Below are 24765 nucleotides of genomic sequence, written 5' to 3'. Positions count from 1 at the left end.
ACAGACAGACGGGAACTCCCCATTTCCCACAGTGCTCTGCTCCCCTGAGTCCTCTGCCTCCATCCTGACCTGGAACGTTCTCATTCATTTCTCCCAGTTTGCTCTGATACAGGGTTTTTTTTATGTTTTTATTAGAAAGCTGATATTCTCCGTTTTTTGCCAAAGTTCACGCTGCCGTGGTTGTTTTCACTGAACGATTAACTTCAATCAGATTCTATCAAATAATAATCAGACGTTAATTTGTGATTTGTAACCAGACCCCCCCCCCCCCCCCCCCCCCCCAACAACTTTATAATTTCAGTTTAGTTAAATATTGATTCTGTTTCATCATCTGTAGATCATGCGTCTGTTCTCCTCTTGTGCAACGTCTTCCCAGCTAATACTCATTCATCCAGAGAATTACTTATCTATGACCGTTTTATTTAGTGTTGCTGTTTTCTTGGATATCACTCGTGCACAATAAATTTCCTCAGCAAGCAAATTTTAAGCCTCTGGTACGAATCTTCAGCATTTCCCATCTGGCAACTCTGGTGCAGGAGAGCGTCACATGTTAGCGCTGCTGATAAAATCACAGGGAGAAACCCTACCAGCTTAAAGCTCCAGTAAAACATCCAGAAAGATTTATTGTTTTTGGTAGGAAGGTAGGATTGAGCATGAACTCAGCAGATCACACTTTCATTGTGCCCTTCATGCATCCAGTTCTTTACTGCCGGGGTGTTCACCTGTTTGTTCCATTTGTTCATGAGATGCACGTTCCACATTCATACAGACCGATAGACATTTGTGGAGTTGGTCGGTAGATCTCAGGTCTCGGGTTATTAAAAGGTCCAAAGGGTCAAAGCTACTCTGATAAACCAGTAGAACCACTGAGAGCTTCATGGAATAAACAATGAAACAATGAAATTATGTTTTTGTCGCTGGGGAAAATGAGAAACAGTCTGCTGATGCCTGTTTCGTTACTGAAACGTGTTGTTTCTGAAGCAGCTGGATAGAAAAACATATTCACATAATTTACACCAGTAGACAGATATAACTTTCTATGAGAAAATGTTCCTGCTCAATTATGACGCAGAGGCGTCTTCAGTTCTCTACCCAGTGACATCAGCGGTCTGGTTAACGACCCCGCGGAGGTTAAACAGGAGGGACTCCCCTCCACTCGGAACTGAAGAAGCCTCTTGGATGAGCTGAGACGTCCTCAAGTTGCATTTGGTTCAACTCTCCTCCGATGACATGAATGATAGAATGTTTTCTGGCAGCAGCGGTCAGCGGGAGAGTCTGCGGAGTGATAGGATTTCATAACCGAGACTCGGCTGAGATGTCAACTTTATGTCTGTGTGATAAAAAAAAAAAAAAAAAAAAAGGAACGAAAAGTCGCATCTTCAATTTCACACCTGTTTTTATTGTTGCACCTTGTCTTGTTTCTTTGACGTGTCCTGTTACTTACCAACCTACATGATAGCTTCAGAAAGTGAAGCCAGAACATCTCGATTGCCCCCTGGTGGCTGGTTCCTCATCGTTTGTCAAAGATGGTCTCTGATGGTTTCTGAGGCGAACCGTTCTCAGTGGCAGGTCGATGCTGGCCGACACAGGGACAGGCCTCGACACAGGGACAGGCCTCGACACAGGGACAGGCCTCGACACAGGGACAGGCCTCGACACAGGGACAGGCCTCGACAAAGGGACAGGCCTCGAAACAGGGACAGGCCTCGACACAGGGACAGGCCTCGACACAGGGACAGGCCTCGACACAGGGACAGGCCTCGACACAGCTGAGGACACAGCTGAGGGAAACCCTGACAGAAACGTGTAAAACCACGTTCTGCCTTCACTCGTCTTCCTTTCACCAAGTTTCATGGAAAACTGTGAAGTCGGGGGTGAAAACATAACTTCTCCTCAGAGGTGATAAACACAGAGGCAGGTAAAGAAGAAGAAATTGTTCAGAAGTAGTTTGGAAATTCAAATGGACGACACATTTGTTTGTGTGTGATGAGCAGATAAAGTTTTTCCCCCGTGATCTGATCCCGGGAACTTTTCCTTTAAGTGACGGCGACCTGGGAATCCTCCTTCTGCGAAACACACAGACGAAGCCAAAGACAGATGGAGGACAGCGATTCAGACAGAGGAATGAGACGAGGAGAGTGAATGATGAGAGGAGGACGAGCAGACGTCTGAGGACCACCGTGTCTGCCCACCATGTCGTCTTCCCCTCTTTTCCTCATCTGTCTGTCTCCCTCCTCCTCTCCCCACCGCTTTATTACGATTCCTCCTCTCCTCTCTTCATGTTTTTCTCTACCTTCTTCTGCTGTTATTTCTCACCCCTCCCGCTCTTCCTCTCCCTGTGTTTCTTTCTCTCTCTTCTCCTCTCTCTGTTTCTTCAGCTGTCTCTCTGCAGCTTTGCACTTGTTCTCTCTGTTATTCTCTTGTCTCTTCTCACTTGATCTCTCACTTCATTCTCCTCATGGATATTTAATCAGATTAAAACGGGACACATCATTTTACACAGATTTAACAGTCAATTATCTGAGGGCATTTTAATTTGACCATAACTATGGTTCCTGGTTGGATAAAGAATCCAGGTCCTGTAGCTTAGTTGCAAATGACACATTTATTCATCACAACATCGTCGCCTTCAAACCAAAGAAGCAGAAACACATCGACCAACATGCATCAGCCAGAATGTCTGGAGCTGAAACACAGACAGAAAGTATCGCAGGAGTTTGGGTGGAGAAATGTGAATTCTGCTGCCGTAGCTCTGGAACGTCTGAGACACATGGAGCTTCTCTTTCCTCTTCATCACTTCTTCTCTAGAGTGCTGCTGCTTCATCGTTTGTGGATCCAGGATCACAGGGTTGATCCTGGTGGTGGATCACAGACTGTGATCATGGACCACAGATCCTGATCCTGGACCATGATCACAACCAGACTTGTGGACACACAACATGTCTCCTCATCTTCATCAGTAACTCCTCAGTTCATGTGTCTGCTCCTTCATCTCTATCAGACATGTCCTCATGTACAAATACTTTAAACATGAAGTTTCTTCTAATGCAGTGAATCTGTTGTTGTGTTGATGTCTTCAGTTCATCAGCATCTATTGTCCTCGTGTCCTGGAGACGGATCCTCACATGTGACTCTGAGCTTCAGTTACTGCTCAGAAAGTGTCTCTGGTAGTTTGACTCTTGTTGAGTTAAGGACAGAGGACGTTGCTGCTTGTTGACATCGATGAGACAAACTGGATATGAGACAAACTGAGTATGAGACAAACTGAATATGAGACAAATCAAATGTGATTGATTGAATGTGTTTGTCCAAATGTGTTTAATACGAGTACTGTTTATTTATAAATGTATAAATAATATATTATATATATTTATATATATTGTTATTGTTTGTATACTATGATTTCCTGCCCTCTGATACTTCAACATTTCCCATCTGGCAGCACTGATCCGTCCCTCCCTCTCCTCTCCGTCTGCTGCCTACATTAGCCACCGCTCTGCTCCATTTCCAGATTTGTACGCTGATAGACAGAGTTCAGAGAGGCTGCAGGAGAAGAAACCCTGCCCACCAACAACAGCAGCAGTCCTGCCACCCTCCACACGGTAACACACAAAGTGAAAGAAAATGTGGTGCTCACAACACTCCCCCGGGTGTGTCTCTGTGTGTGTGTGTGTGTGTGTGTGTGTGTGTGTGTGTGCACATTAGCAGCGTGCCACACGAAGTCTGGAGTCATTAGGTGGTTTCACGCAGACAAAAGAGCAATTAAAGGAGTTATAAAACACAACCGCAAGAGAAAAAACATGGAAAGAGGAGAAGTTGCACATTTTAGACTTTTTCTAAAACGTGTGAAACAAAACAAACCTGAAAACAGAAAAATGAGAAAATTAAAGAACCTGAAGTTTAAACTGAGTCATTAGTTTTTTTTTTCTCTCTGAAGGAAACAAACACCAGAAACTAATTATATTAATAAAAAACACCAGCACGCGTGTAAGATCTCACACACACACACACACACACACACACACACACACACACACACACACACACACACATGACCCCAGGTTCAGGTATAAACACATCAGGGAAATTCTCTCATGTTGTTTTCAGAACTACGCTGAACTCCGCACATTCTCCTGACGTTTTCCGGGTTTGGAACGTGTGTGTGAGCATGTCAGAGTTTATCCTGGTTAAATATCTGGAAAATGTCCGAGTGAGTCGAACAGGAAGATTTCTGGAGAATTCACAGTGAGATAGTTTAAAAATCTCCCAGAGTTCAAGTCTGGAAACGGCTTCTCTCTGTTTCACAGACCTGTGTCGCCACACTGTCCGTCCCTTAGAATGACATCATGGCTTCTATACCTCGACAACTTCTTTCTAAGTATTTGTGCTCGTTGCATCAGTGACGTGAATTATCAGAGGAGGAGGAGTCACTGGAATTTAAGTTGGAACAAAGAACCACACGAACTTAAAGGTGAAACAACACTCTTCACTTCAAGTTCACATTTGTCCGAGTGACTCTTCAGCCGAGACCCAAGCTCCGCCCCCTAATTATTTGTGAAAAGGGTCCAGGGGTCAGGGGTCACCACTATTTATTACTGAATCAAAAGGAAGCCCAGTGTTTTTTCAGATGCGTCCAGGAAGTCCGCTCTGGATTCCCACACTAACCCGCCGAGTTTACACTGAGGGGTCCTGAGGTGAAAGTCACCCCGGGCCACGAACTCTCCTGGACGAGCAGAACGCAGGGTCCTCGACAGAAAAAGAAATCAAGACGTTAAAGTAGTGACACTAGAATCTGCAAACAGATTCCACTTTATGTTAAAATGTCCAGATAAACCTGATGAGTGGTGATGGATGGGAAAACATACATTACTGTAAATTCCGTCCATGCTTTCTCCCACTCTCACATGTTTCACACGGGCATCGACCCTTTGACCTCCTGACCACCAGGGTGAGCCGGGGGTCGGGGTCGGGCCATGTGAGGTCGTCGGACTCCCCCTGACAATAAGTGCGGTAATCAGATTACCTCAAATGATGCCTCACCCACAGGTGGGCCGGACACATGCACATTCTTCTCACAGAAAGTGACAAACCCCCCCTGCTGGAGACCAAAGGTCAGTGAGAGTGACCCTCGGAGCGTTCAGCTCCAGGAGCGTGAACGTCCTCACAATCTGACCGATGACGGATCATCAGAAAACAAGAATTACAGCGAGCTCGAACAGGTCACGTCTGCAGAGGAGCGCGGTCCGGCCGCCGCAGCTCGTCCGGAACAGTCCGGCCTGCGAGTTTGTTGTCAGCCTCGTCCCCGGCTGCTCGGGTTACCGAGGCACTCTGGGAATCTGAGGCGTGGGGTGAGACCCCTCTGCAATACTGCACCCTTTGTGTCGCTGCCTCGAGCCCCTGAGCAGGTGTAACAGCTGAGAGCAGAGCGGAGGAGGGCAACTGCTGCCGCACCACCGTCGTGGGATCAACTCATTCAGGCACATTCACGAGAGTCAAATATGGCTTCACGGGGACGAGGCAGATAACTGAGCCTTATATGGGACATTCCCTGATTTTACCACCTACATTTTATTACTGTCGAACTGACGACATCACATCTTTACTGTTTATATTCTTTTAAGTTATTAATTGTGTTTTCTACTTCGGATGGTTAAAACATCATGGCGGCTGATTAACGTCTCAGAACATGAATGGGATTCTGGGATTGATTAAACGTACGTTTGAGGAAGACGTTTGTGTAGAGAACCAAATATGTTGTGAGCCACTGAACAAATAGTTCAGAAAGGATTTGACTCGTTGCTCCGTGTGTGAATTGCTTTGAGGATAATAATCATGTAGACAGCCCTGCCCTTCCCCCGGAGCCCCTCCCATGGTCAAACAGCTGACGAGCGATGACACTGCACGTCCAAGCCCCTGAGGACAGCCTGGAGGGACATTTAAAGTTTAAAGGGCCCCACTGGACAGCTGGGTGTGTCCGTGCAGCGTGGGAGTGTGCACGAGTGCATGTGTGCTGTTTAATGAGTCCTGCAGCTCGGAGTGTCTCACACCGTGAGGACTGAGGGACCTGAGGACATTCACCGGCTCTTATCAAATCACTGCGTCTTCACAGCTCAAACTTCTTCTCCTTCATCAGATCTGAATCCTCAGGACGTTTTCTCCTCCAGCAGATTTCAGCGTTGTGTTTGTCGTTCCTCCACCATGGGAGCGTTCATCGCCAAGATGCTGCTGCCCACCGTCAGCAGCACGGTGTTCCTCCCTGCAGCCAGCGTCGCCGCCAAGAGGGGCTTCCACATGGAGGCCATGGTCTACTTCTTCACCATGTTCTTCACGGCGGTGAGAAAAAACGCTCCTGATCAGATGTGACGACTGAAAACTGATCATCTGATGTTTTCATGTTTGTTCTTGAAGCTGTTTAACAGAATCGAATCGATAAAGAAGCTTTAAAGTTGTGACTTAAAATCACTGATTAAATAACCTCCGTTCTTAGAGCTGGTGGAAACTCAGATCATTCAACAATCATTTTCTCTGTAGTTTGTAAATGAATATTCCTTTAAGATAAAGAACAGGAGAAGAAATGCGATAAAGAAAATATCTATATAACGTTAACGCTCCCAAACATTTCATCAACTTACAACTAAAATGTTCACATGAATTATTTACGTGGATAAATAGGCTGTTCACAGAATCCTCCATATTTACTTGACTATGCAAATACAACTTTTAGGTTATATATAAACGTGTTGATGAAATGTTTTATTTAACACCACTTCTCTGATCGTTCAGGGTTTTAACTCCATATCATCGTCTGCGTGTTTGTCTTGAACATGTGTGTGTTCCTGCAGATCTATCACGCGTGTGACGGACCAGGTCTCTCCATCCTGTGCTTCATGAGATACGACGTCCTGGAATACTTCAGTGTTTACGCCACGGCCCTCTCCATGTGGGTCACGCTGATAGGTACAGAGACTTTACTGTTCAGCACGACGCAGCACGATGAACGTCTCGTGTGTGTGTGTGTGTGTGTGTGTGTGTGTGTGTGTGTGTGTGAAGTTGCAGGAGAAGAAAATAAAAATTATTAATCAGAATTCGACAACTGCACGTCTCGAAGTTAAAAACAACCAGCTCCGCCTGCAGCAGTTGTCGACAACATGTGTTGTGTCACTGAGTCACTGCTCATGTGTTCAGATGTGCACACTGTTCTCTCGTATGACCGCACACACACACACACACACACACACACACACACACACACACACTCACACACTCACACTCACACACACACACACACACACACATTGAAACATTTGCTGCTCTAAGCCCGTGAGGTTTTCCAGCGATGGTCATGGAGGCCTGAGGCTCCGACAGCTGACGGCTCTGAACTCTCTCACTCTGTTCACACCCACTTTAAAATGCTTCTCTGATCCAGAGTGAATCCAGATCAGATTTTGATGTGATCACATGCACACCTGGTGTTAACATGTTTCCGCACTGAGATCTGATCTCTGTCCGGCTCCCGTCACTTCCTCCTCTTGTTCGGTCCAAATCAACAAACAACCGATTTAGACAGTAGAAGAAGAACAGAAGATAGTTTTTCTCTTCACTTCCTGTTTTCACCGACCAAAGCGCCTCTAACAACCCCTAGTGGCGGGCTGCAGTATAGGTCATGAACCCCACCTCCTCCATGTTAGCAGAACTGAAATTCAAAGTAGATGTTGAATAAATCTTTAAATAAATAAATTATTGTGGTTTCTGTTGTAATCGAACCTCATCTTAAAAACCTCGACTGTCACTAACGTACGTCTGCGTCTCCTGGTTCCAGCTCTGGGCGACTTTGACGAACCTCAGCGCTCCAGTATCACCATGTTCGGAGTGTTGACCATCGCCGTGAGGATCTACCAGGATCGCTGGGGCTACGGGATCTACTCCGGGCCCATCGGATCAGCCGTCTTCATCATCACCGTCAAATGGGTGAGTGGCAGCGATAACAGGTCGGGGTCATCTCGTCTTCCATCCTCGTACTCGTATCAGTCGCTCTCTTGAATTCTGCGTGTGTCTAACCGTGATGACGAGCCGAGTGTCTCTTGATGTTCCAGCTGCAGAAGATGAAGCAGCTGAGGGCCGTGTACCCGGAGAAGAAGGTGTACACGCAGCAGGTCGGGCCAGGCTGCTGCTTCGGCGCCCTCGCTCTGATGCTACGTTTCTACTTCGAGGTGACTTTCATCAAATTAAATCTTATCCAGACAGATGAATATCAGAGTCTATCAGATTATTTCTTGTTCTTCATGTTGTTACTGGATCCGTGACGTCTTCATCATAGATGTTTTGTCTTTCGTGCAGGAGTGGGACTACGCCTACGTCCACAGCTTCTACCATCTGTCTCTGGCCGTGTCCTTCGTCCTGCTGCTGCCGAAGAAGAACCGCTATGCAGGGACGGGACGAAACGCTGCCAAACTGAGCTGCTTCACTCTGTGCTGCTGCGTACGTTGCATTTATTACATCTAAACATGAGAGTGGGCGTGGTCGTATGAGAGGGGGGGCCCGCCTCAGGTCCTACGGTCCTTTCATTATAATCGAATCTTTTAATTTTCAAAACAAAGTAAAGACCTATCTTTTAGTCTGGCTTTTAATTTAACTTTAATTTCCTAATTCCGGCTTCAGTTTTTCTTTTAAAACCTTTTTTTTATCTCTGGTTTACTGTTTTTATCAGAACAAAAACTTTCTTTAACTTTGTGGGATAAAATGTGTTTTGACAAATTCACAGAGAATGTTCCAGAAAATCATGAATCCTAAAGATAAAAATCTGACATGTTCGGAGGACCGGTGTCCACCAGCGTGTGTGAGTTGGTGCAGCTTGAATGAATTTACGGGACAGTTGGTGAAGTTATGAGGTCGATTCCAGTTCAGTTTTTCTTTACCTTGTTTCCTCTTTGTAGATTTAGGAGATGAACTACAGTGTTTTGTTTCGGTGTGTGGAGGGTGGGAGGTTCTGTTCTATAGATGTTGTTGCTTCGGTTCTGTAAAGCACTTTGTGGAATCCTGATAACTAAAGTCTGACTGACAGATTTACAGCAGGCGAAGGTTAAAGGATTTAATCTGTAATAAAAGACTCATCCTGTCTCTCCCTGCAGTCCATGTCCCCGGGCACAGTCAAAGACAAGACGGACAAACCGAAGAAGAAGAAGTCTCGCTCCGTGTGGACGGTCCCCACGGAGAAGCTGTGGACACGAGGCTGCAGCACCCCCACCCTGCCTCTCTTCAGCCCCCCGCCCTCCACACCTGTCAAAGGCACCAGCATCAGCAAACTCAAAGAGATGAACGGCTGGAAGTGAAGCGAAGACTTCGAGCGCAGGAGGACTTCATCCCGAGGAGCGGGCGTGGACGACGCTGGGAAAATCACCAAATAACTGTCGGCCAAACGCTGATAAACTTGTACGTGGCTGGTAAATTAATCTACTTCAGCAGGAAACCAACCATCATGTGGACGTTCCTCTCGACTCCAAAAAATCCTTTTGGCCAGTAGAATATTTAAGGTCATCAGCGACTTCAGGAATCCAGCCGCCACCGTAGCCAGTCGGTGAGGAAACGTCACATCAGTGCCCTGATGTGGTCGTTAAATTTTAAGGGCACGAGCTAAAAGGCGAGTCGGGCCCTGGAGGCCCTGGAGACCCGATAAGAAGACAGCTGTGAGGAGGCAGCGCGCTACGATCGAACGCACACACAGCACGGACAGCGAGACGGTGGCTGAGACGAGCCAGTAAAACTGACTGGAAGATTTACGAGGAGAACAAACAGGCAGATGGTTTATCTCTCCAAGATATATAAATTATCTTTAGAAATGTTCCTCAGGGGACGGCCTTCGTCTGCTCGCCTCCGTCTGTCCACCCCTCCTCTCCGTCAGGAAAAGGAACCACGCGGTTCGGCTCGTTTGTGAGAGTTACAAGACTGTAAAGCACATTTTACCGTTTTTATACGTCCTCGCGGTGCTAAATGTGTCATGAGGAGCATCAGACGCTGGAGTGAGAGGAAGCAGCGGCCCAGACGCCGGTCTGCGACCAAACTGAAGCATCTTGACGTGTTTCTGGATCGACAGGTGGACTCGTCTGTCTGAGGCTCTAATGTTCAGACTGTGAAACGTCTCTGCTGTAAACCTTCATCACCGCGTTATTTACTGCAGGATGTTGTATATTCAGTATAATGTGTGTTGTTTTTTAGCAAATAAAATTAAATGTTGTGTTTCTGTTTTAACTGGTCTTCAGAGAGTTTGGGGGAATTTTACAGCCTCACTGATCTGAACCATTATCATTTCATGAACTTTGTAGAAACTGACCATTGACAAAAACCCCGACTGGCACATACTTCAAGGCCTCCTCAACTCTAATCCAATCCCAAACTGTCGGATCCTGTTCCACTCTCGCTTCAGGACGACGTGGAGTTGTGCGTCCGCGCACGTCACCTGCCCGAACACTACCCAAAGACTACAAACGTCTTGTGCGTATCTTAGACAAAACAGTCGCCGGCGAAACGTGAATGAACCTCCCTTCCACCAGGGAATGTTTTGAGTCGGGGCCAAGCCGCCAGCTCCTGTGCCCAGAGAAAGGTGTTTTTGTCTGGGCTCGGAGACCCAGCTGGCTGGGCCACCGGCACCTCCCTGCTGGCTGCACCTCGCGGCCCTGACAGGACGGTAACTCGAGCCTTTTATTGCACAAGTGTGAAACACTTCTCAGCTCCTTTACGACCGCTGTCTGTCCCGCACCGCTCTGCTGAGGGGCTGAGGCCCACACACATTCAGGACTGTGTTACTACACTTGTGAAGACTCGACCGGCCTCAAACACAGATCACAGAATGTCGAATTAAAACTGAATCTGACTTTTGACCCGGAATTCAAGTTCTGACCTTCACAGAGCTGCTGTGAGGACCAGAAAAATGTCCTCGGTGAAGAATCAGCTGACCAGGACGACACATGGTCCTCACGAGGACAGAATCACTCACTCACACACGTCTGAGGGCCTGAACCTGTCCTCCGCAGGTCCTATCAGAGACAGACATTGATAGTGTCAACACAATAAGCCTTGATTGACAGTCCACGTGGTCGTCTGCACCCACATTCCCCGGTGGCGCGGAATTTCATTGCGTATTGAAATATAATAAAGAAATACATTCTAGACTGGAAGGAGGTTTTCTCTTGTGTTCCACGTGTTGCGGTTCGTTCGAAAAGGTAAAAGAGAAAAAAACGCCGTGTCGGTTTTCATCAGAGTCAATTAAGCAGCGGAGTCCGTGGCGAGAAGCGACTGCGACAGACTCTGGTATGTTTGGCATGTTTGTGCTCTCGGATTCTCTCGATGGCGAGACAGCAGCGCCGGTGCCACAGGTCGTTTCTCCGAGGGCCAGCTGTTGCCACAGCTGTTGTTAATGCTGCGAGGTCAGCTGACTCCCAACACGGCCGAGTTCATCACATCTTCACTTCACGAGGCGAATATCACGGGTCAAAGTTCACCAGCGTGTGAGCGGGTTGTTCACCTCGAGCTTTACAGTAAAACTCACAATCACACCTTCTACACACAACACAACACCTTCTACACACAACACTTCACATCACTCACACAGTCGTCGGGGACAGTTCACTATGTTGCACACGACACTTCAGAATTCTGAGTAGAGGAGCAGTGACGAGCAGAGACTGACCTCTGACCTTCATTTTGTTCATTCAGCAGATGACACAAATCAAATCAGTCGATTTGAATCAGTTCGAAATGTTTCATGAGTGTTTATTGTTTTGTTGGAATATGATGATAAAAGAACTTTGGTCTTAGATGATGAAAGTCAAACACAGCGGAGCGTCCCCACGAACCCCACCAGTCTGAAGCTGTGTCTCTTACGCCCTCTACTGGACACAACACTGTGTTTTTAACATCAGTCATTCAAATTATTTACTTTTCACTTTTTTGTATGATGATGATGATGATGATGAGGTTTTTCCCATCAGCACTTGCAGGAGGCTCCTCACAGTTAACTCCTTCTCCTGTTGGTTCACACTCGACCTCCGTGCGTCTCCCTCTTCAGATGAGTCACCTGACTGAATCGCTGCGGCCTCATTGGTCAGAGTCGTCCGTCGGAGCGTCTCGCTGCGTCTGAATAAAGAAGCATGTTTATGTTTCCACTCAGCTGATGCTGCGCTGCTCGTTTGGTCACGTTAACATCATCTGTCACCGTCGTGTAGAAAGTGAATTTCTGACCTTTGTTGCTCAGAGACGGAGCCGCAGGCCTGGATGGCGTCTGTCAGCTGACCTCTGACCTCTTGTGCTGCAGGACTCGACAAAACATCGGAGACACTGCGTCCAGGGAACAGACTCATGAGCATCGGAGGCAGCTACACACACACACACACACACGTATGTTTATTTTTAAGATAAATGTGATTATTACCTTTGTTAGTGTGTTCGTTCACAGGATCACACAAAAGCTTATATTTTCATTTTATCGCTCAGTGAAGTTTTTCTTCATTGTCAGAAAATAATTCACGGAGCTCTGAAATCAATATTTAGAGAAGTGATATCTGTGAGTGTGTTTCATCAGGAGATTGTTTTGTATAAACACAATGTTCTCGTTGTGATCGTAACAATGTTCCTGTTATTTCTGAAATTAAAATTAGAGTTTTACTCTGATTGATTCAAACACCAGATGGAAAAGTTAAACTCTGGTTTAATTAAACTGAAGGAAACTTTTAGTCCATCAAACTCGTCTCGTGAAGACTCCTGACTGTGACGCGGTGCCGCTCTGACCTCCTCGTTGGTTGGATCCAGGATCAGTGAGCGGATGACGTCCTGTCGGGCCTCGTCCAGCCTCCGGAGCCTCCTGAAGGCCTTGGCTCTGCTCTCGTAGGACAGAGCGGCTGAGGGGTCGTACTGGACAGAGAGAGACAACACGTCCGCCGCCTCCTGGAAACGCCTGAAGAAGAACACAACACACAGATTCACAGATATCTGCTCACTGATCCTGGATCCAACCAACGAGGAGGTCAGAGCGGCACCGCACCTCGTCACAGTCAGATTCAGCATCTGTGTGTGTGTGTGTGTGTGTGTGTGTGTGTGTGTGTGTGTGTGATTCTCACCCGTCCTGGAAGTGGAGAGAGCCCAAAGTGTTGTGGAGGACAGCGAGGCGCAGCCGGAGAGCCGGGTCGCCCGGTCGCATCATTTCCTCGGCCTGCTGGTAGTCGGACAGAGCATAACACCACTCACCCTGTTTAAAGAAACAGTCTGACACACACACACACACACACACACAGTGATGTTGGTTTGTTAGCTGACATTTTGAGGCCTGTTTTTTTAAAGGGGGGGGGGGGGGGGGGTCTGACTCAGAGCTTAATGATTAAATCCAGTTGTTCGGTGCAGAGCAGTGAAGAAGTACAAACTGTGTTTACTGCGGTTGGAGAAATGTTGATCAGGATTTTCTGGTTTGTGTCCGGGTGATAGTTTCGGATCCACCCAGGTTTAATATTTACAGACGTCGTTATTTGAACAAAGACGTTTTACAGAAGTCTTACTCGAAGCAGAATCCAGCGTTTTCTGCCCTGAAGCAGCAAAAAATCTGATTCACTTAGTTTTTGATTAAATATGAAGCAACATGTTGAATCATTTTAAAAGCACTGATTCTGTTTGTTTTGGAGCAGAGGAGAACTCTGAGGAGGAGAACTCTGAGGAGGAGAACTCTGAGGAGGAGAACTCTGAGGAGGAGAACTCTGAGGAGCAGAACTCTGAGGAGGAGAACTCTGAGGAGGTTCTGCTGGTGGAACCCTCACCTCCTCGGTTGAGGTACAGTCCTGCCTCGTCCTTCTCCTCCTCGATGGCCTTGTTGAGGAGCAGAGCAGCTTCAGCGTACAGACCTCGGCTGAAACATTCAACCGCAAAGTCATTGTAGGTGAGAACCAGCTGAAACTCCGCCTCCGCTTCCAAAGAGCCGCTCTCGTCCTTCCTGTGTCCGACCTCCACCTGACCTCTGACCCCCTCCTCCTCCTCCTCGCTCAGCTCCACAGCCTGAACCAGATCCTCGATGGCGGCGGTGAAGTCTTTCAGACGTCGGTAGAGAATCCCTCTGATGATCATAACAAAGAAAAACATTTACCTGTTGGTTTCTAATAGAAACACGTAAGTGTCTCTGTTTCATGCATATAATCAACTTCTACACTACAATACTTCTTATAGTGTTCTTCTATGATTCTACGTCAGACTTTATATCTCAGCTGCTTCTTGTTTCCTGTTGGTGTTGCTCACCTGAACAGGTGGAGCCGTGCGTCCTGTGGACAGTTCTCCAGAGCGACGTTGATGCTGCAGAGGGCCTCAGGCAGCCGGCCGGTCACCGCTCGCTCCACGGCCTGAAGTCTGGCCCGTTCTCCAGCGTCCTGCAGCTGCAGCAGCAGAGCTGTGGCCTCCGGACACGTCGGGTTCAACGCCAGCGCAGACTTCACGTCCTGACGACACTGTGACGTCTGGACAGGAGTTCAGCTCATTTAAGATTCAGTGTGAGGAACTTTAACCAAATCTGACTGATTCTAAGATTCACTTTTGTTGTGTCTCTGCAGCTTTAACCTGCTGGAGTCGTCTGTGCAGTCGAGCTCTGAGGACGTAAAGGTCAGAGGTCGGACCGTCTGACGTCATCCAGTCGTTGACCAGCTTCAGACAGTTACCGTGACGACCTGCAGCTGCCAGACAGGCCAGACTGAAAATCACAAAGTCATCCACATTAATGTGGCACAGAAATAAAAAACATTCACTAAACTACCTAACTTCTATAAAACAATAATCATTCATCAATAACGATTTATAAATAACTGTGATGAAATATCTGTTCACAGTGTCATCAGTCCTGTCCAGTGTGAGACACAGCTGCTTTCACTTCAATCTAATAAACTCATATTAAATGTACTTATGAAGGTATTTCTGTTTCTACCACAGACTGTAAATAAAGATGGATGTGAAAACATCTAAATAGCCCCCTGGTGGCCGGCTGCAGAATAACTAGAAAGTTAAAGTACACGTTAAATAAATGTTTCCTGACAAACATCTGACATCATAGATCCACAGACAGTAGAAGAATGTTTTTGCTCGTTACCGTCTCGCAGCGAAGACTCTGCAGCCGGGCTTCAGCTCGGCAGCTCTGCTGAACGCCTCCAGAGCTTCTGGGAAAAGAGTTCGGTCGAACAGACACTGACCCTGAAGCAAACAGGAAACACAACGATCATCACGAGAAGAACGAAGCTGAACACGATGTTCGGCATTTTCACACCACAACTGTTTTAAATGAAACTTTTTGTTTGTGGGAATGTGTCGACGTGTTGTTGAGTTATTTTGTTCATAAACACACACAGGGGTAGAAACAGTGTCCTACGTCTGGGTAGCAGGGTGATAAACCCCAGCCAGAACTAAGGGGGCGCTGTGGAGACTCTTGCCTGGAGATAGTAGATGAGAGCCAAGCGGCGGCTGAAAGCTCCGGGCTCCAGGAGCTCGGCCTTTTTATAGCAGGCTGCTGCCGACTGGAAGTCACAGAGCTGCAGGTACGACTCCGCCTGAGCCACAAACATCTGAGTCTGAAAGACACAACTGAGGAGGTTTTAATCTATACAACACACGAACTGAAATCAAGACTGTGAATAAAGATGGACGACGTGACGGCTCCCAAAAGTGAAGCCAAAGTGTCTCCATTGCCCCCTGGTGTCTGGCTGCAGTATAGGTCAAAAAACCCTCCTCCTCCAACATTTATTTCTGCCCATCATCACCTGTGGAAACTCAGATTATTACACTTATTCAGGTGTAACTTTGTGTCAGCACCTGCTCCGGCTGCAGTGTGACGGCTTTAGAGAAGCAGATCACAGCTTTCTCATACTGACACGTCCTCATGGCCTCTTCTCCATTTGAGTAACTGCCAAGAAAAATACAAGTTTTATTAAACCCTCAAAACTGAGTGACTCTTCATTTACAGATATGTAGAAAACATATCTGAAACCATTTCAGGGAAAACTAAAGTCAGATACAAGCAGATGAAAATGTGTGTTTGTCAGATCTCAGTAATGGTCCTCACTGCTCTGCAGCTTTGTTCTGGATGATGAATCTCCCCTGCAGCTCGTTTCTCTGACGGAGTTTCTCTCTTGGAGCACGAAACATTTCACTGGAACCAAAAAGCAGCTCGAAGGTGTTTCCTGCTCTCTGCTGGAAATCAAACCACAGACCGTTTCCTCAGGGTTGTAAACTCACACAACAATTAGACCAACAAAACATGTTCCTCTGATATTTTATATAAACTCTGAGGAAAAGTGGTTTGTTCATTAGTTAGTAATGAAGTTAGTGAGGTTATAAGTTATGCACAATCATTTAAAAACATTCTGAAACGTTGTTTCCTGCTGTACAGACATCGGGTATTTTTGAAAAAAGAGATCAAATTAAGTGGCTGAAAATTAAAATGACAATGTTATTCTGTCATTTTCTATCCTAGCTGGTGTTAATATAAAATAATATATATAATATGATCAAACTTTCATAATAAAAACTGATTTAAACTCATTTAAAGTACAAACCACCAAAACCACTTCCTCTGGTTTGTGTTACCGTCTCATCTTTTCTCTCTTCAGGCTCCATCCTGTCGTTCAAATCGCTGATTGAAGCTGTTTTACTGACATTTTTCACTTCGTTGACATTTTTAGGTTTCTGCGTCATGTTGGTTAAATCTGGACGTCACCATGGAAACCACAGGCTTTTATTTTGAAAACAAAGAGTGGGATAGTTCCCTCACTTCTTTTCCGGTGTCGTTTGTTTCCGGACGTAATGAAATTTTATTTCTGGAAATGTTTTAGTTTACGACACAACACGGAAGTGTCGCCAACTCTGTACCTGATTCTCATTGTTTACAGATTTAAAACCCAGATTAAAAGATAAAAAACTTTATTCTATTCATTTTTAAAAAGCTGGAAACCTGCATTTCTGATAACTTGACGGTGACGCGTTACTCTGTTCCGATGGCTACCGGAAGTCTTTTACTTTGAAAAGAACAACCCCGGAAGTAGCACACCGGTTGATCAGCTGACTGAGTTGTTGACAAAGCAAAGTAACAGGAAGTAACAGGAAGTGAGGGTCCAGAGAAACAGCTCGGCTCTCAGGGGGCGGTCAGGCCGACATCAGCGCTCCACACACGGCTTCATGTAGTTCCATTCTCCGCGGCTCCTCCTCTTCCTCCAGCTGCTGCTGTTGTGGTTGTTGTTGTTGTTGTTGTTGTTGTGGTTGTTGTTGTTGTTGTTGTGGTTGTTGTTGTTGTGGTTGTTGGTGGGACTCGGTCTGACCTGAGGTTGATGGTTTGAAGACGGAACAGAAGCTGAAGTTTTCTGAATGGAGACTCGCAGTGAGCGGAGGAGGCTGCTGGAGGACGGCGGAGGAGAGGAGGACCCGACCGGACTCATGTCTGAGCAGGACGCTTACCTGAGGTCAGTTCACCTCACCACACTCAACGATACAGAGAGACAAAGATACAGAGAGACAGAGACACAAAGAGACAGAGACACAGAGAGACAGAGACATGTCTGAGCAGGACGCTTACCTGAGGTCAGTTCACCTCACCACACTCAACGATACAGAGAGACAAAGATACAGAGAGACAGAGACACAAAGAGACAGAGACACAGAGAGACAGAGACATGTCTGAGCAGGACGCTTACCTGAGGTCAGTTCACCTCACCACACTCAAAGATACAGAGAGACAGAGACACAGAGATACAGAGACACAGAGAGACAGAGACACAAAGAGACAGAGACACAGAGAGACAGAGACATGTCTGAGCAGGACGCTTACCTGAGGTCAGTTCACCTCACCACACTCAAAGACACAGAGAGACAAAGATACAGAGACACAGAGATACAGAGAGACAGAGATACAGAGACATGTCTGAGCAGGACGCTTACCTGAGGTCAGTTCACTTCACCACACTCAAAGAGACAAAGATACAAATTCACAAGAACACAGAGAGACTCAAAGATTCTCTAATGTGATCACTGAGCTTTTTATTAAATTGCCTTGTGGGGTTTTTACTTTTCTACTCTTTGCTGAGCACTTGGTCACTTTGTTAATGTTCTTTATAAATAAAGTTTGTTGTTATTGTTCTGTGTTTGCAGTAACTTTGTTAAAGTTCTTTATAAATAAAGTTTGTTGTGTGTCTCTGCAGTAAGGTGAAGAACAGGAACTTGTATCTGGCCACGTTCGTGTCCGTCCTGGGGCCGATGAGCTTCGGCTTCGTGCTGGGCTACAGTTCTCCGGCTCTTCCCGAGCTCATGCAGATCTCTGACCCGCGGCTGCGGCTCGACGACGTCCAGGCCAGCTGGTTCGGGGTATGACATCATGTGTTGATGATTCACTGAAGCTTTTTCTAGCGTTTTATCAGCAGAGTTACATCATCACCCACAGCCTCTGTTGTCATGGTAACACAAGTCCAGTGGAGGTTTGTGTCGATTGTTCCTGAAATATTAAAGTGATTATTCGAGGCAGATGAAGTTTTGCTCTTCGGACGTCTGGATCTTAAAGTAAACACAGGAACTTTCTTTCCTCTAGTTTGTTGCTGAGGTTTTTTTGTGGATGTTAAAGTTCTGCAAAGTTAAAAAGTCTGTGGTGAAGCTCCTCCCACAGAAAACACACTTCCTCTTTGTGATGTCACGCGCCCTGCAGCGACCTCAGTTCATTTAATAACTTTAAATATCAAAGTCGGTCGAACACAAATGTGAAAAGCACGTTGAACTCCAGAGGTCGTTTCCTGAGGTGTCGTGTGTTTCAGTCCATCGTGACGGTGGGAGCGGCGGTGGGCGGCCTGCTGGGCGGCTGGATGGTGGAGAAGATCGGCAGGAAGCTCAGCCTGATGTTCTGCTCGCTGCCCTTCGTCTTCGGCTTCACCATCATCATCGCGGCGCAGAACGTGTGGATGCTGTACCTCGGCAGAACGCTCACCGGCCTCGCCAGCGGAGTCACGTCGCTGGTCGTCCCGGTAAGAAGAATTGATTGTTGATGTTGAGACGTTGCTTCTGTCTCCAGACAATTGAATGCACTTTGAAAATTGAATTAAATGAAACTCAGCTGAGTTTACTTGTGTATCTGAGGTAGTTCTACCTCATATCTGAGTATTTTAAAACCTCTGTGAAGCAAAAAATCTTTGTTGTAGACAAACAACCTTCAACTGAAACACTGCGACAACTTTCTGATTGTCAGTGAATCAAATTAGTTTCTGTATCATGATGAATTTCAAACATTTGGTTTTTGAACATGAATCAAGAACTTAGTTCTGAGCTTCGAGTAATTTGAACATTTTCTCTTTTTTCTGATGTTTTATAATCCAAACAATTCGTCAGGAAACAAATCAATCTTCGTTAAAAAAGAATGAATCAGATAACGTTTCTCGTTCTGTCTTCTCCTCCTCTCACAGCTGTATATCTCTGAGATGGCACACGAGCGGGTCCGCGGCACGTTAGGCTCCTGTGTGCAGCTCATGGTGGTGCTCGGCATCATGGGAGTTTATCTGGCAGGTATGTACGCTCTGAAAACATTAGGCGTCTTTGTACTCTGTCATTTTATAACAGCTGACCGGTGATGGTTGATAGAAACAGATGTTTCTGAATGTTGCCTAACCAGGCGACATTACCTCCGCTGAAAGTTTCCACGTGTCCGGTGGTTTGTTTCTCAGATTTCCTCTAAACTTAGTGGAACGATGAGGTCACTTGATAACTCAGTACATTTTGATCTGTTTCACTTCTGACTGATTCCTCAGAGAAGAACTCGTGGATCCTGATGAATTCATTCAGAAGGTGTCTATGAGTCTGTGTGGTTTGCTGCAGCTTGACGGGATTTAAGGGACTTGGTCCTGGTGGAGGTTTGAACTCTGAGTGATCTGGAAATGAAAAGCTGTAAAACGATGCAACATTGAATTTTATAACATCCACCACCACGACAGCAGCTGCTCAAAACAGAGTTACAGAATCTGTCCTCTTATCTGTCTGTCTCTCACAATCTGTCCTCTTATCTGCGATGTGTGTCTGTCTCTCACAATCTGTCCTCTTATCTGCGATGTGTGTCTGTCTCTCACAATCTGTCTGAAATGTGTTGATTTACTCTGTGATGTTTGAAGAAGCTTCTCCTGACGAGACGAGCAGGAGCTGACTGTCATGTGACCCGATCGCCCTCAGATACGATCACATTCACTCCCTCTCTGTCCGACCTGTGTCACACAGCGGCTCCTCTCCCTAATCTCGTTAACTGCATGCCCATCGTGTTTGGTCACGTGACACTGGTGGTCTCATGACAGTCGTGGTGCTCCGACCACGCAGCGGGCGTGAGTGGACTCAGACTCAGTTTGAATCATGTTAAAGGTCTCTCTGAGGCTGTTGGAGCAAATGATGATTTAAAAGTAGGAAGTTAAACATTAAACTGTTTATGGTTAAATCAAGTTCAGAGATCAGATGAACCATTAAACTTGAGTCCTTGAGTTTCAAGTCGTATATATTTGGTTGTATTTGGAAGAAACAACTCTTTAATACACTGGACAAATATTTTCTTTTTATAGTTTTTAAAAGATTAATTTTATCTCGCGTCTCAAAGAAGAGAAGTCGATCACTATCTGGAATAACCTGACGCACAATCCAGCTGCTGTTCAGCACAGACCTCCACACTGTGGTCGTTGTGGCAGATTCAGTGGAACAATCAGATCAGGGGAAACGTATATTTTTAGAGGCAGCAGATGAAGATATTCGTGAGGAAACTTGGACGTGACAAAGCTCCTCTGTGTCCTGCATGAGGCGGCCGCCGACCAGTGGCAGCTCGTGGTCGTTCGTTAAAGCCGAGGGACGACCGCTCCTTAAATTCATGCTACTTAAATTATTTTAGTAGAACTCAGTAGAGCTCCGACGAGTCCCAACAAACCACATTTAAATTCAGACTTGTTATTTGCATCTGCACCAAATATACACAAACTCATAAATATTACAAGCACTTGGACAAAGTGAGCAGAGATCAGAGTTGGGGCTGCTGAGAGAAAGTGTGAGTAACGATGTCATATGAAACAGTGCACAGGCTAAAGGTCAGGATCCCATATGATCCCGTACTTCTGGATTTCAGAAGTAGACAGATGTCGTAACTTTCTGCTGATGAGCAGTAAATCAGAAGCAGCTTCAGCTCCGTGTGAACTTCTTCTGCAGGTCTCTTCCTGGATTGGCGCTGGCTGGCGATCTGCTGCTCCGTCCCCCCGACGCTGCTGATGGTCTGTATGTGCTTCATGCCTGAGACGCCTCGCTTCCTGCTGTCACAGGGGAAGAGGCGCGAGGCCGAGGAGGCTCTGCGCTTCCTGCGGGGGCCGGACGCCCCCGTGGAGTGGGAGTGCGCTCGCATCGAGAACGCCTGTGACGAGCGGGTGAGTCTGAGGATGAACTTTAAAGTACGGTGAGGATAGAACAGAGTGAGAGGTCACATCTGACCACGACAACACCGCTGGACGTAGACAGTTCAGGTCAAAGGTCAAACAGTCTGGTTCTGTCTGTGACAACTGTCTTGTTTGTCTCTCAGGGCTCGAGTTTCCAGATGTCCGACCTGAGGGACCCCGGCATCTACAAGCCGCTGATGATCGGCATCATGCTGATGATCTTTCAGCAGTTTACGGGGATCAACGCCATCATGTTCTACGCTCAGAACATATTTGAACAAGCTCATTTTAAGGTAAGAGGGTTTTTCAATTGTTCTTTATATTCACACGTTTACAAAAGAACTGGTTGATAAACTTTTTAGATTTCAGGTCTCAGTCTTTTTATAGAGATGATTACTCATTCAACTGATTGATAATAATAATAATGTATATTATAGACAATAATAAAGATGTGGATATGTTTCAGGAGAGCGACCTGGCGTCTGTGATCGTGGGTCTGATTCAGGTCGTCGTCACTGCGTTGGCGGCGCTGATCATGGACAAGGCTGGAAGGAAAGTCCTTCTCATCATTTCTGGTATTTTAAAGCTCAGTCGTTCTTTAACCTGATCTGATTTTAATTTAACACCGTGATCACAGATTGTTTTTGTTTGTCCTCTCGGGATAATCAAGGTGTTGCCATGGTGATCAGCACCACCGCGTTCGGAGTTTACTTCTACCTGATGTCCAAGCTTCACAATGGCCCCGCCTCGCTGAGCCTCCTTGGTGAGGAGCCCCACGCTGACCTGGCCTGGCTGGCCCTCGCCAGCATGGCCGTCTTCATCGCAGGTGAGAGCGCCGCTCACACGCAGCTGTGACGCATCAGCATCATGGAGAATGTCCTGTTCTCTTCATCCCTCTTCTTCATCCTCAATGTTTTATCTCAGGAATGTTAGAGTTGAAATAAATCTCGTGTCGTGTGTCTGTGACCATGAACCGGTCAGAGGGGGACATTTTAAATCTGCAGAGCTGATGAGCTCGGGATTTTTGTGTGTTGGCAGGTTTCGCTCTGGGCTGGGGTCCGATCCCGTGGCTCGTCATGTCGGAGATTTTCCCCGTCAAAGTGAGGGGGGTTGGCAGTGCCATCTGCGTCCTGACCAACTGGAGCATGGCGTTCGTCATCACCAAAACCTTCCAGGATATGATGGTGAGTCTCAACACCGCGGGGAACTCCGCTCTAGTTTTCATCTCGATCATGAGAAAGTCGACTCAACGTAACATGAGAACTTTTATTCTTACAAACAAAATGCAGAGTTAAAGGTAAATTCATTTGTATCGCACCTTTAAACAACAAAGTAATTCCAAACGCTTTACATTCGACATCAAAAAGATAAAAATATAAAGTTCTGTGGAAAAGCCTTTGAAACTAAATAAGAGTAAAAGAAAAGAGCAAATAGAATAAAAGTGATTCAAAGGTAGAATAAGTTCCATTAGTTGTGTTTCGGTCTCAGTCTGATCCGTCCTCGTCTCTGACCTCTTACAGAGTCTTCTCACCAGCGCTGGAACCTTCTGGTTGTTCGCCTCCATGTGCATCCTCAACGTCATCTTCACCATCGCCTTCATCCCCGAGACCAAGGGCAAGACGCTGGAGCAGATCGAAGCCTCGTTCAGAGGAACCTCAGGTCTGTGAGCTGAACCAGCAGCTGGATGGAAATCCTCAGCGTCCTAAGAACTTTCAGGATTTACTGATAAACACAGTTTGAATCTTTCACAAACGGCAACAATAGGTTTTTTAAAAATGGACTAAAACGCTTGAGTCAAAGCGAGCGGATAAAAGGCCTCGGGGGGGAAACTGTGACCTCTGAGTTGGAAGATGGTGCCGATACCCCTGCTACCTCCAAGAACATAACTCGACACTGCCCCCTGCAGGCCTCACCTCTTAATTGACACATGCAGGTTTAAATTCTCTGGTGTGTGGGACAGTCTGACATTTTTGATATATGCACTAAAATGTGTTGTAAAGCTGGAATTCATGAACACAGTCAAAGTTTAATGTGACACACGGGTCTCTGCTCTAAACTATTTAACTTTGAATGGTTTTTGTAAAAACAAAAGAGACCGAGTAACGGCATTACAGTTTAATGGATTCCAGAGTTTTTTATTGTGGGGAAAGAAACTAAAATGTTCATAGATGTTGTTTGTAATTTCTTCTCGGTTACTTTATATTCTCAGTCTGTTGAGGTTCCAGTTCTCATGTTTGATCTTAAAATTAAAAAATACCTTTTTATCCATTTTAAATTATGTTTTTAAAAATCTCATGCGATGCTAAAGCATCAGAGAACAGCAGGGACTTCTGAAGGACAGATGCGTCTTTGTGCAGGAACAAAATCAAACAGACTGAGTTGGCTGTTTACACTGTTGTTATGTAACTGTGTCATTTATTTCATCAGAGTGAAATTAAAAAAGATTATGTGATTATATCAAACACTATCAGCAATAGATTTAAAACTGTAGAGATAACATGGATGTGTTTTTTTAAGTGTTCTCTTGGGATAATCTTTTTAACTTTTATGATCTGAAAATTGATCATCCAACTTTTACAGTTTATATAATTCTTAATAATTATGTTTGTTCTGAGTTCGGTGAAGCTCTGAAGCAGAGACAATAAATAAAGTTCCTGTTGTGCTCGGTCTGAACAGGATCTAATGAAGCTCTTTGTGTGTCAGTGTCTCTACTGTGACTTTCTAAACGTGTGTGAAACTGAATCTTACCGTGAATTGAGTCTGTGAATAAAATCACTGTGGTTTGTGGAACATGTTGATTCGAGGATTTTCAGCTTTAATCGTATTTTAAATCACAGCCTCTACTCGTTAAATGTCAAAATGTGATGGACGAAGCAGGAAGACGTTCAAATAAACTGGTCAACAAAATAAACGTTCATTATTATTAGTCATTTAACTCTGGAGTAACGATGCACTGATCTTAAATCCATATATTTACAATGTGAGTCGTATACAACATTATATATTTCTCAATAACTTCAGGTTTTGTGGGTCCACTGTGCAGTAAAAGTCTTTATTCTTTAATTCTTGTCATTATCTAAACTAAAAAATGAACTGTGCTTATAATTTTGAGAAACGCTGCACCGATTTATTTTTATTCCTGATCATTTATTTTTTATTATATTAGGTATTAATTATTTCCTGAATTACAATTTGTGCCACAGCCTCGTGTTAATCTAGATTTGGGGATTTTTAGGAGGAAGTGTCTATCCATCTTTTTTCTTTGAAAGTCTGCACCCAATCTGTTTTAGTGAGATGATTCTATTTGATATGATTTTCTGTCAGTTGTGATTTG

General features: G+C 45.6%; 3 protein-coding genes across 8 annotated transcripts; 2 read left to right on the top strand and 1 right to left on the bottom strand.

Annotated features, from left to right (window-relative positions):
• Positions 1–5919: 5919 nt before the first annotated feature.
• Positions 5920–10245, top strand: mymk (myomaker, myoblast fusion factor). The gene is made up of 6 exons (XM_069523288.1): positions 5920–6333; positions 6843–6957; positions 7820–7968; positions 8094–8210; positions 8338–8478; positions 9129–10245. The coding sequence occupies exons 1-6, from the start codon at positions 6199–6201 to the stop codon at positions 9327–9329; spliced, it is 858 nt and encodes a 285-aa protein (XP_069379389.1). The 5' UTR covers positions 5920–6198; the 3' UTR covers positions 9330–10245.
• Positions 10246–11749: 1504 nt separating this feature from the next.
• On the bottom strand, positions 11750–16749 carry LOC109643815 (tetratricopeptide repeat protein 16). Of its 5 annotated transcripts, none has more exons than XM_069523277.1 (12): positions 16666–16749; positions 16073–16200; positions 15823–15913; positions 15444–15581; positions 15107–15207; positions 14584–14713; positions 14269–14483; positions 13797–14089; positions 13110–13254; positions 12781–12946; positions 12235–12368; positions 11750–12129 (listed from the first exon to the last, which is right to left on the bottom strand). In XM_069523277.1, exons 1-12 carry the CDS (start codon positions 16702–16704, stop codon positions 11925–11927), a joined length of 1785 nt encoding a protein of 594 aa, XP_069379378.1. In that variant the 5' UTR covers positions 16705–16749; the 3' UTR covers positions 11750–11924. The 5 variants fall into 5 exon arrangements, with proteins under 5 accessions (XP_069379378.1, XP_019964611.2, XP_069379377.1 ...); XM_020109052.2 differs by having other exon boundaries at positions 16597–16747; XM_069523276.1 differs by having other exon boundaries at positions 16073–16197; positions 16597–16735.
• A 308-nt stretch (positions 16750–17057) lies between these two features.
• On the top strand, positions 17058–24122 carry slc2a8 (solute carrier family 2 member 8). 2 transcript variants are annotated; one of them, XM_020109054.2, is made up of 10 exons: positions 17058–17465; positions 18201–18363; positions 18804–19010; positions 19446–19545; positions 21211–21422; positions 21575–21724; positions 21898–22006; positions 22102–22257; positions 22470–22615; positions 22952–24122. In XM_020109054.2, exons 1-10 carry the CDS (start codon positions 17371–17373, stop codon positions 23096–23098), a joined length of 1485 nt encoding a protein of 494 aa, XP_019964613.2. In that variant the 5' UTR covers positions 17058–17370; the 3' UTR covers positions 23099–24122. The 2 variants fall into 2 exon arrangements, with proteins under 2 accessions (XP_019964613.2, XP_069379385.1); XM_069523284.1 differs by lacking the exon at positions 17058–17465 and adding an exon at positions 17875–17945.
• Positions 24123–24765: the final 643 nt, after the last annotated feature.

Source organism: Paralichthys olivaceus, chromosome 4 (genome assembly GCF_024713975.1).
Source record: "Paralichthys olivaceus isolate ysfri-2021 chromosome 4, ASM2471397v2, whole genome shotgun sequence".
NCBI lineage: Eukaryota > Metazoa > Chordata > Actinopteri > Pleuronectiformes > Paralichthyidae > Paralichthys > Paralichthys olivaceus.
Note: the sequence above shows the minus strand (reverse complement) of the source record. Positions and strands in the feature narration are given on the sequence as shown.

What these genes read in the sequence shown, in the direction of transcription:
- mymk (XM_069523288.1), top strand. Translation starts at nt 6,199, where the DNA reads ATGGGAGCGTTCATCGCCAAGATGCTGCTGCCCACCGTCAGCAGCACG. An exon ending in CATGTGGGTCACGCTGATAG is followed by an intron (nt 6,958 to 7,819) that starts GTACAGAGACTT and finishes TCCTGGTTCCAG; the next exon opens with CTCTGGGCGACTTTGACGAA. An exon ending in GCTTCACTCTGTGCTGCTGC is followed by an intron (nt 8,479 to 9,128) that starts GTACGTTGCATT and finishes CTCTCCCTGCAG; the next exon opens with TCCATGTCCCCGGGCACAGT.
- LOC109643815 (XM_020109052.2), bottom strand. Translation starts at nt 16,704, where the DNA reads ATGACGCAGAAACCTAAAAATGTCAACGAAGTGAAAAATGTCAGTAAA. An exon ending in AAGAGAGAAAAGATGAGACG is followed by an intron (nt 16,201 to 16,596) that starts GTAACACAAACC and finishes TTTGATTTCCAG; the next exon opens with CAGAGAGCAGGAAACACCTT. An exon ending in TCTCTCCACTTCCAGGACGG is followed by an intron (nt 12,947 to 13,109) that starts GTGAGAATCACA and finishes GTTCTTCTTCAG; the next exon opens with GCGTTTCCAGGAGGCGGCGG.
- slc2a8 (XM_020109054.2), top strand. Translation starts at nt 17,371, where the DNA reads ATGGAGACTCGCAGTGAGCGGAGGAGGCTGCTGGAGGACGGCGGAGGA. An exon ending in TTGAACAAGCTCATTTTAAG is followed by an intron (nt 21,725 to 21,897) that starts GTAAGAGGGTTT and finishes GATATGTTTCAG; the next exon opens with GAGAGCGACCTGGCGTCTGT. An exon ending in CATGGCCGTCTTCATCGCAG is followed by an intron (nt 22,258 to 22,469) that starts GTGAGAGCGCCG and finishes GTGTGTTGGCAG; the next exon opens with GTTTCGCTCTGGGCTGGGGT.